Source organism: Mobula hypostoma, chromosome 28, assembly GCF_963921235.1.
Source record: "Mobula hypostoma chromosome 28, sMobHyp1.1, whole genome shotgun sequence".
Taxonomy (NCBI): Eukaryota; Metazoa; Chordata; class Chondrichthyes; order Myliobatiformes; family Myliobatidae; genus Mobula; species Mobula hypostoma.
In genome coordinates, this window is record NC_086124.1 from 23,890,809 (window position 1) to 23,901,666 (window position 10,858).

The 10,858-nt window shown below is 45.8% G+C and overlaps 1 protein-coding gene across 1 annotated transcript; it reads right to left on the reverse strand.

Annotated features, from left to right (window-relative positions):
- Positions 1–4,047: 4,047 nt before the first annotated feature.
- Positions 4,048–5,046, reverse strand: LOC134338959 (probable G-protein coupled receptor 139). The gene has a single exon (XM_063035180.1). It carries the CDS (start codon positions 5,044–5,046, stop codon positions 4,048–4,050), a length of 999 nt encoding a protein of 332 aa, XP_062891250.1.
- Between the last annotated feature and the right edge of the window lie 5,812 nt (positions 5,047–10,858).

The window sequence follows — 10,858 nt, forward strand, 5'->3', positions numbered from 1 at the left end:
TGGTGACCCCTTAGCTACTCCAGTTGGCATGTCTGGAGTTCGGGTCTAAAGCCGTCGATGAGGCCGTAGTTTGAGGACTGGAGTACAGGGTCCCATCATCATTGTGCCCTGTGGTAAAGGACTGAAGGTCGATCGCGAGTCTAGAAATTAAGACCCGATGGCCTCCGACACTGGGTCACAACAGACGCAGCCAGCCGGCCTTTCCTGGGTTTGGAGGACGGTCTGTGTGTGCGCGCCTGCGTGGCGGGTCAGCGGGTGAGAGGAAGGTACAAGGTTTCTTTTGCTGTTGTTCTGCTGAACGTGGTGGGCAAGCTACGTGGGCGTCAGAATGTGTGGCAACACTGGCGGGCTGCACCCAACACAGCCTGTTGGTTGTTTCGATACACACACACCTTATATCAATCAGTCTGAATCTGGGGCCGTGGGACCCATTCTGGAGCGAGCTGAGATTAAGCTCTCAGAAGCCACTCTTGGAGTCTTCGGGAATTGCTACGCTGTGGGAGAAGGTAGCGATGATTTGAAGGCGCAGCGTGGGAATGGCACTGCCGAGGGTCCTCCACACCGAGGGGGTTGGGGAATGGTACCGAGGGGTTGCGGCACCGTGAGATGGGCGGGAAATGTGGCACTGCTGAGCTCCGTCAGGATGGCCACACTGATGCAATCTTCCAGAGTAGACACTGCAGGTTCGCAGCAGCAAGTCACGTCACAGTTGTATAAAACTTTGGATGGGGTGCACTTGGTTTAACTGTGTGCATTTCAGGCCATCCCATTACAGGAAAGATGCGGAGGAGTGGAGGTTACAGAGAAAATAGAACACATCACAGATCAGAACAGGCTGTTCGGCCCACAATAGAATTTGGAAGGTTCGGGGCAGGAATCTCATTGAAACCTTTCAAATGTTGAAAGGCCCAGACAGAGCAGATGTGGGAAGGATGTTTCCCATGGTAGGGGAAGTCTAGGACAAGAGGGCACAGCCTCAGGATAGAGGGGCGTCCATTTAAAACAGAGATGTGGAGAAATTTCTTCAGCCAGAGGCTGGTGAATTTGTCGAATCTGTCACCTGTGGAGGCCAGGTCGTTGGGTGCATTTAAGGAAGAACTTGATAGGTTCTTTATTGGACTCGGCATCAAAGGTTACGGGGAGGGGGCTGTTGGGGGGGCGGGATCAGCCATGATTGTGTGGCAGAGCAGATTTGATGGGCCAAATAGACTAATTCTTCCCCCATGTGTTATGATGTTATGTTATGTCCAGCTATTTACCTACTCTAAGTTTAATCCAACCCTTCCCTCCCACATTGCCCTCCATTGTTCTATCATCCATTTGCCTGTCCAAGAGTTTCTTAAATGTCCCCAAAGTATGTGTGTCCACTACCACCCCTGCTGAGGCGTTCCTTGCACCCACCACTCTCTGTGTGAAAAATCTACCTCCGACATCCCCTCTATACTTTCCTCTAATCACCTTAAAATTGTACCCCATCATATTTGCCATTTCCGCCCTGAGAAAAAGCCTCTGGCTGTCCACTCTATCGATGCCTCTTGTCGTCTTGCACACCTCTATCAGGTCACCTCTCATCCTCCTTTGCTGCGGAGAGAAAAGCCCCAGCTTGCTGAACCTGTCTTCATAAGACATGCTCTCTAATCCAGGCAGCATTCTGGTAAATCTTCTCTGCACCCTCTCTAAATGAAATGGCCTGAACTGAACACAATACTTCAAGTGTGGTCTAACTGGAGTTCTGTGATGAAACATTATCTGATGGATCTGAAACTTAATCATCCGACTGATGACGGCCAACACTCCTTACACTTTCTTCACCATCCTGTCGGCTTGCTACTGACTTTCAGGCATCTACGGGCTCCGTCTCTGTTCCTCCACACTGCTAAAAGTCCTGACATAAACTCTGCCTTCAAGTTCAACATTACAAAGTGAGTCATTTCACACTTTTCTGAGTGGAACTCTGAGGTGTCAGAGTTCAGTGAATCACCGATGACAGAGGCTTTGGAGAGGGTGGAGAAAAGGGGGCAAGTACGACTCAAGGGTTGAAACGGCGTCTAGATGGGCACGGGATAGAGGCACAGGAGCAGTATGACATGGTCTGCCAGCATCGGCAACGACCTCATCTCTCTGGCTGTGAAACTGCAGAGGACCCTGCCACCACCGGACTCTCATCACAACGACAACAGCTGTTTACAGTTTACTGTTTACTGTTTACTGTTTACCTCTGTTGAGCGCTACACCGACATTGAATTATACTTATAAGCTTACCTGTGGCAATATTTTGTGTCATGCGCTGTGTGTCATGCATATTTTGTATGTTTCCGTAGTCCCGGGGAACAATGCTTCGTTTGATCGTATATATGTACCGCCAGATAACAAATGTGAACTTGAGAAGGAGAAAGGATAAGTGACGCGTAGAAGTTAAATATATCATGCACTGCGTGATTGTTGACTGGAAATCGTTGTCATACAGACTCATAGATGGTGATAGAAAGGAGCATCTGAAAATATCTGGACGGACACAAACCCAAGCGGAGGGTCGGGACAGGTGTATTTACCTATGACAGGATTGTGTTGAAAACAGAGTCAAACCACTTTTTCCCGTGTGGCAATCCTAAACACCAGAGAGTATGGAATTAAAGTGAAAAGGAGGATATTTCAAAGGAGTCTTACAGTGCAAACTCTTCCACACAAGGGTGATGGATTCTAGGAACGCGTTGTCGGGATAAACGGTGCGGGTAGTTTGTAACTGCAGCGAATACGCGATGTTTAGATTGGTTGACAAGTGAATTGTGTAATATCCACTATATGGCGGCGCATGAGGTTAGTTTAAAATGTTTGGATAAGAATTCAGAACTGGCGGTGTTGTGCATGTTGAGGAAATTTCTCGAAAGATCCTGCACTATGTATGCCAATTGGGTATTTGGGAAGAAACTTGCAAGATGAAGTTAATCCGGAATCAGTGGCCTTCTACACACTGTGCGTGGGGTGAGGTTAAATGCAATCATAAAATATTTATTGAATGGACTGGATGCTTGGAAGCTTTAATGAACAATAGGAACTTGGTCTGGACCTCCATGTCTTTCTGAATGTAACATGGCACGGAGAGATGTTGGTAAAGAAGGAGTAAGCATCCTTCTGTTAAATGGTGGTATCTTAAGTGATGTTCAGTAAGTCATGCAGCAACTGCGTGAATAATTGAACGTCGATATCTCCGACTTTCAGTTCACTTTCTTCTATTTTCCATTACTTTAATTCTCCGCTCTTCCCCCACCTAGTTCCTCTCTCTTCTCCACTGCACATTTCCTCCGCTTACTGCCCCTTCCCTCTCTCCTGTGATCCACTCGCTTTTCCGATCTGATTCCTTCTTCTGCTATTTGTCTTCCACTTACTACCTCCTTACCATGCTTCACACCACTCTCGTATTCATTACTTTAACTGCCACTTTCTAGTCTGTACACATTCCCCTCTGTCCACCTTATTACTCTGATTTCTTTCCTCTTCCTTTCCAGGTTCGATGAAGTTTCCGGAAAACTCGACTGTTTATTCATTTATATAGATCCTGCCTGAGCTAATAAGCTCCCGACCATTTTGCATGCGTTGCTGAGGATGTTTAGCATCTGCAAAATCTCTTGGCTGCGGAAATAATTGTTTTGGCACATTTGGACCGTCGTTCATTTGGCCTTCTAAGCATCACTTAAACAGAGTATTGATTATTGATTCTTTGATTCCATTACTGGGCCAGACAGCCCTGTTTCCCATAGTTCTTGAGAGACAAACAGAATGATAGAATGCGGCACACAACTGCTGATATTTATTGCGCGACATAGAAGCCAGTCGTTTTTACTGGAGCGGAAAGTTGAGGGAGGAAGTTTCATTTTAAGAGTATCTTATTTTTCTTATTTATCGATACAGCAGGGTAGCAGGGGTTTCCACCAGAACCTTCACGTCTTTGCAATGTGTATGCAACAGAGGCATCTGGAGTAAATCTCCGCCGTCGCCGATAGATCGTACAAAATTCATAGAGGCGGCTGTAGGGACTGAAATCGCGCCTCAGGCGCTTTGAAGCATTGTGCGAACCACTACGCTACGTTTAATTGGTGGACTTAGTTTCCCATTAGCTTGTCTCACTAGGTGAGAGAATGGAGATTTCAACACCTCCCGCATCTGCTCCCTGAACTTCTTCTGGGTCAAGGCGTAAAGAGCCGTGTTTGTGCAGCAGCTCAGTAGCTGCAGCATGTAGCCCAGCTCCCTCATGGTCGAAGGTGGTAACGAGACATACATCAGATATGATAAACGAAAAAAATATGATCGTATCCACACAGTGTGCACAACCAGAAGCACCCACAACACGATGAAATTCGCCGACACGACCAACAGTAAAATGAGCGACTTCCTCCGGCTTTGCATCTCCGGGTCTTTGGAGCTATCCCCATTGCTGTGATTCCGGAGTCTCCTCCGAGATCTGCTCGCCACTACCACGTGTCTGATGGTCAAAGCATTGAGCAGCAGAATAACCACAAACGGGATCACAGGCGTCAGAAGGAAGCTGCAAGACTCGACTACTGTCCAGGCAACTGAGAACAGAACACCGTCTCTTCCGTGGCAAAACCAAGGGACGTTATTAAACTGGTAGTGTCCTGAGAGCAAAAAATACCAGAAAATGTTCTTTAAACAGCTCAGGGCGGCCACAGTCCACAGAACAACAGCCGCAGTTCTCTCGGTGCAGTATTTAGCTTTCAGATTCTGGTAGCGAATAGCCACAAATCGGTCGAAGGTGAACATGACGGTGAACCAGACGGAGCAGTCGTTAGCTGTGTAACGTAGGACGGCGTGGATATTACACACGGGGATGTTCATCAGGAATATAAACGCTTTCCAAAAAACAATAGGAATCTGCCTCAATACCAGGTCGAAGACAACAACGAGAAGATCCGCCATTGCCATGGCCATCAAGTAACGAGCGACGCCTTTCGAAAGACCGCACTTTCCCTGGGACAGGACCACAATCGTCAGCACGTTCACTATTGGGATTGAAAGAAACACAAGCATGTTTGTGGCCAGGAATAATGTCAGCACAGTCACAGACAGGAAATATGGAAACATGTTTTTGAAGCCAGAATTGAAGACTGCAGTTTTCCAGCATCAGCGATGTCTGCTGCTGACGAGGATTATAGCTCAGTGAAGTCGACAAAGAACTGGAAAATAACTTCACAACGCCAAACAACGAACAGCTGAGAAAATGTGCTCTCGGATTTCGGTGAAGATGAATTTGAAATAGGGCTCGAAATTGGTCATTGAATTGGAATTGCTTTACTATTACGGAAGTGGAATAACAAGGGCACAGGGAAACACGCGTCTCCACAATGTGCATACAGATCAATTCTTTACTCAGTGCTTTGAGGCGTGACGTAATAACAGTTCAGGCTCTCCGGCTTCTTCTGCTGGTCTTTTATATTTCGGAAGCCATCCATTTTAAACTACAGTCCAAATTGGGAGTTCGGTATCTAAAGCTGCAAGGGACACTTACTCAGTTGAAAATTTTAAACGCCAGCTCAGAAGATCTTTATTTAACCTTGATTTTAACTGGAATTATTTTTCTGCTCTTTTCATGTTATTTCTGTTTGTATTATAAAAGCACATTAAAACTTCGTCTATTTGTAAAGTGCTCTAATTATTATTATTGTTATTATTATTATTTTTATTTTTGCTGTTTTTGTTGTTGTGATTGTTGTTGTTTAAAGAAAACAAAACGGGGAGATAAATGTTATTGACCGAATATGTCAATGTATTACAGGTTCATCATCAAAATTTCCGTTAGTGAGCAGATGGACCGCGTTAACTGGAAAATGTCATTAAATTCCTACCTATCAAATCTCTTTACAGGAACCCGTGATCACTGCTTCTCCTTCTCTCGTCAGCAACTTACCGGGAAATGCAACCAAAGCGAGAACGGGATAGTAGATGGGCTGAATTGTCCGGAGTAAATACCAGATCCGTATGTCTGCTGGTATCCAAGCGTCATTCGAAAAAATATAGGGAGCCAGGCTGAAGACACCCTTCCCTGTCCCTGCAACATTCCATGGTCCTATTTCTCGTTCCTGAGCCATTGCACCTCACTGTTCCCAGATTCCAATCGGTGACCGGCGATTCGCACGCTGCACATCTAACCGTTCACGTAAAATTCCACTTTGATGTTCTCAGTTCCCCAATTATTGTCTTCCCCTGTCGAGCCACTGCGGTCCGTGTGTGACGGAGGGGTTGCTCTCGCTAACGCTATGAACCTTAATCGAGAGGAGCAATTTTAAATAGAGCTGCTAATCCCCCAGTGACACAACCAGGCTCCATACTGGCTGACGTTAATTAACATACATCTACGGTTAACCCCTTTGAATCCGGATCTCGGGTGCAAAAGGTAAAACGAACTTTTAAACAGGGTGGTGATGTCCGGGATATATGTCCACCGATCCCGGACATTCGTTCTGCATCATCTAGCAGGACACAGAATAGTTGCAAGCACGTACCATCAGGCTCAGTAACAGCTTCAATCACCACATTATTAAAATATTCAACCCTTCCACCTGACGATTAGATGGACTCTTGATATTGCAATCTGCCTCGCTCTGACTTTGCAATTTGTTGTTCCCCTGCGCCGCACTTTTTCTGTAACTGCAGCACTTTATTCTGCATTCTGTCATTGTATTACCCGGAAATCAATGCACTGAGGCAATGATTCTTTTTTTTTGAATCAGGAGTATGTAAAACAAGGTTGTTTTCTTTTCCCAGCATCGGCAAATACAGTTAAGTCCCGTGTACCATCAGTGTCTCATCGGGCAGGATGCTGCGCAGCGTCCTCACCAGGACCAGCAGTATCTAAAACAGTTACTTTCTCCAGGCAGTAACTGATCGACACTTATACCGACCAACACATTCCACCATCTCCCCCTCCCACCCAACACCACTACTTTATCATTTCCTATCAGTAAACATGTGAACAGCCCTTAGAGTCACTTTGTAGACATATCAATCTCTGAATATAAACTATTTATGCATTTATATTTATTGTCCTTTTTATTCCTGTGCTCTTTGCCCTATTGTGTTTTTTGGCGCTGCAATGGATCCGGAGCAACAACTGTTTCGTTCTCCTTTGCGCTTGTGTAATGGAAATAATATTGAACAATTTTGAATCTTGAATAAAAAGCCCATTTACGAATTGAACACTCTGCAGTGTGATGGATCAATCGGTTAGGGAGCGGCCTGCAGCTTCTGATGAAAGACTCAGAGGGGATCCTTTCTTTCGACGGGAGGAGGGTGAGGGAAACCTTGCAACTTTGCTCCAGTTAATCTGACGTCACTGCGTCGGCGATGAAGGAGTGGATCATGTTGTATCGGGTGAGTGACAATTCGGAAATTATGCGGTCGAAATTGCTTTATCTATGAAAGGGATTTGGAGCAAATCTGTATTAAAGTTCAACATATAATAAATCCCGTTTAAACTCCCATCTACTGGACTGAAACAATGACAACAAAGACAGACTGTTGGAGGAGCTCGGCAGGTCAGGCAACCGATATGAAAGTGAATAAACAGTGGACGTTTCCGGTCGAGACCATTCATCAGGACCGAAGAGGAAGGAGGCACACGCCAGAGTGAAATGGTGGGGAAGGCGATAAGGAATACAGATTGGTGCGTCATATTTGTGGCGAAGTGAGCGGGTAAATGGATGGGTGGGGAAGAGGAATGAAGTAAAGACGTTGTAGTTGATAGTTGGAACAAATAAGGCAAGAGAAGAAGGAATCTGATAAGAGAGGGGAATAGACCATGGGGGAAACTGAAGGAGGTGGTCACAAGGGGGAGGTGATCTGCTTGTGAGGGAATGAAGGAAGAGTGGTGTCAGAATGGATAATTGAATAAAAGGGAAGGGCAGCGGAGAAAATTATCGGAAAACATTAAAACATTGACATTTTTCTTTTTTGCACCTACCATATCAAAAATACTTCCAGGATTAAACCGTTTGGTACATCTGATGTGTTGCGTTCGGATCACATCGCAGGAAAATATAAGCTAGCCTACCAATATTTCGTCATAACCTGCAAGCCAACAGATTGCCCAGAGATTCTCCTCCGCACTGCTTTCAATCATCCTGTACGTTGGTGACCAGAATTACCCACAGTACTCTAAAAGCGGGCAACGTAATGCTATGCACATGAGAGTGGTGTTGTTTAAAGGAACCGCTTTGACTGAATAGTGGAGAAGTCCTGTTGGGCAGAATAGCTTCATTATGATGTTATAATTTGTGGGTTCAATACCTCACCCTGGGTCCCTTTCACTTTCCAGTTTTACCCTTTATGCTCACAGGTACGCCCTGTCCTTCGCCTGTTGATCACTCTGTTAACACTCTCTCACTGGCCGTCTCTTCTTTCCGTTCGACTGCTGCTAGTTCTCGACGAAATGTCTGGATATTATCCCTGCTCTAGTTTATGGCCACAACACTGTGAACCTTCATCGCTATTCGCGCCTGTGTTTCCTTTTCTCACAACTCTCCACCCTCTCTATCCTTACCCTCTCTCCTTATCCCTGTCTCTCACTCTCTCTCTCTCTCTCGCTGTACTCCAGACCCCTTTGCTGCGTTGGCATCCATTGTGCGCACAACAGACAGCAGTACAAATGGAGTTCTATGTTGAGGGATGGGTGTTTACAGCGGCGGTGTGGAGAGGACCGTTTACGCGCCGGACTCTAGTGCACTAGGGGCAGTTTTCGGATGTGTCTGTACAGACCGGACTAGTTAACGATGAAATTTCTTTTGACACACCTGCCAATGGAAAACATACTTCCGTGATTAATCCCGTCTGAACATTTCGTCAACGGATGTATTTCCTTCGGATCACCTTGCACGGAAATTACAATCAACCTGTCCAGTAGAGAGAGTCGTGGAGTAATAGAAAAGAACAGCACAGAAAAAGACACTTCGGCCAATCTAGTCTGAGCCGAACCAATTAAACTTCTTCTCCCCTCGACCTACACGCGTATCACAGCCCTCCCTAACCCAGGCATCCGTTTATGTATCCAAGCGTCTCTCAGATCAGAGGTCCCCAACCACCGGGCCGCAAAGCACGTGCTACCGGGCCGCGAGGAAACCTTTCCTCATTCCCTGTCACGTACTGTTGAGCCATTACGCATGCGAGGTCATTAACCGCGCTTCATCCATGTCAGCGCGGGAGGGAGATCAATTCCCCGAGCTTGCAAATGACGGCAGGCTGAAAAGTATGTTTGACATAACATCTCAGCCGACATTCTGGATCAAAGTCAAGGCTAAATAACCTGAGATAGCCAGGAAAGCACTGAAAACGCTGCTTCCATTTCCAAAATTCTCTGCGAAGCGGGCTTTTCTGCAATGAATGCAACGAAAACCAAATTGCGGAATAGACTGGACTTAAGGAACCACCTTCGGGTATCGCTGTCTCCCATCACCCCTCGACAGGACCGTCTCCTTGCAGGGAAACAAGTCCAAGGCTCCCACTGTTTCAGCGATATCGGTGTGTTGCAATGATTCGATATATTCATACGGGGAAAGTATGGGTTCTGTGTTTAATATCCAAACGTTACTTAAAATCTCATGATGCTATTGACTTATATAAGCATATAACACTTACAGCACAGAAACAAATCACCTCTGCCCTTCTAGTCCGTGCCGAACGCTTACTCTCACCTAGTCCCAACGACCAGCACTCAGCCCACAACCTTCTATTCCTTTCCTGTCCATATATCTATCCATTTTTTTCTTTAAATGATAATATCGAACCTGCCTCTACCACTTCTATTGGAAGTTCGTTCAACACTTACTTCAAGCTCCCCTGTACTCCTCTGATAATTGATTTAACACTATATTCATGCGAGGAAAATATGCACTGTGTGTTTAATATTAAATTCGCCAGATAAACCCTTTTCGAAAGGAAATTGAGTGTATTAGGCCCTTATTACCGATATTCCGGACGTGGTTCTCCCGCACCGCCGAACAGAATCGCCAAAAGCAATTTGTCGGGGATAAAAAATCGTCACGTAAACGCATTCGCACTGGTGCCCGCGCAAGGCTTCATTGTCATTGAAGTCTTTTTCGGGTAAACCCAACGTATTTGTCTGCTACTCCTGTCCGTTGGCAATCCTACCCACCACCACCACCCCCGCCCCCTGGTCGGCCGGTCCGCAAGAATATTGTCAATATTAAACCGGTCCGCAGTGCAAAAAGTTTGGGGACCCCTGATCGATTGTAGTGCTTTGCTGTTTGAAAGAAGATTCCAGGAAGTGAGTACAAGCTCGAACGGCCTTAAAGTGAAACAGTTTAGAGGCGGTGCGCCAGCCAATGATAGACTCCATTTCGCCGATTAAAGCATCGAGGACGATTGAAATCAAGGCGAGTGCAGAAAGTGAGTGAGGGTTTAGCACTGACTGCTGTTTGATCGCAGGGACGGATCTCTCTGTTGTCAGATGAGTTGTGTAGTACCTTTCACTCACTGTTGCCGGAGGGTAGGCCTCTGTGTTTCAGTGCTTTCTCTATCTCTATCTCTCGACGTTGCTCAGAGGATATTACCGGGGCTCTGCATTTATGGACTGGTCTATGGAGTTGTTCAATCTTATGATGTTTATACTCTGTGTTTTCGTCAGTTATTTCTCGTTATTATGTGGCGTGTTGTGTTAGTTCTTTGTGTGAGCGAAAGGAGTTTGGGGTTTGATGTTCTTGTTCTTGATAGCTTTTTTGTGTGGTGTAGGTGTTGATGTTTATCTTTCAAACCTTTTCATGCATTTCTTTATAATGTGGCTATCTGGAGAAAACAAATCTCAGAATTGCATACTGAGTACATAATTTAA

Excerpts from the sequence above, each read along its gene's own strand:
- LOC134338959 (XM_063035180.1), bottom strand. The coding sequence starts at position 5,046 with ATGCTTGTGTTTCTTTCAATCCCAATAGTGAACGTGCTGACGATTGTG.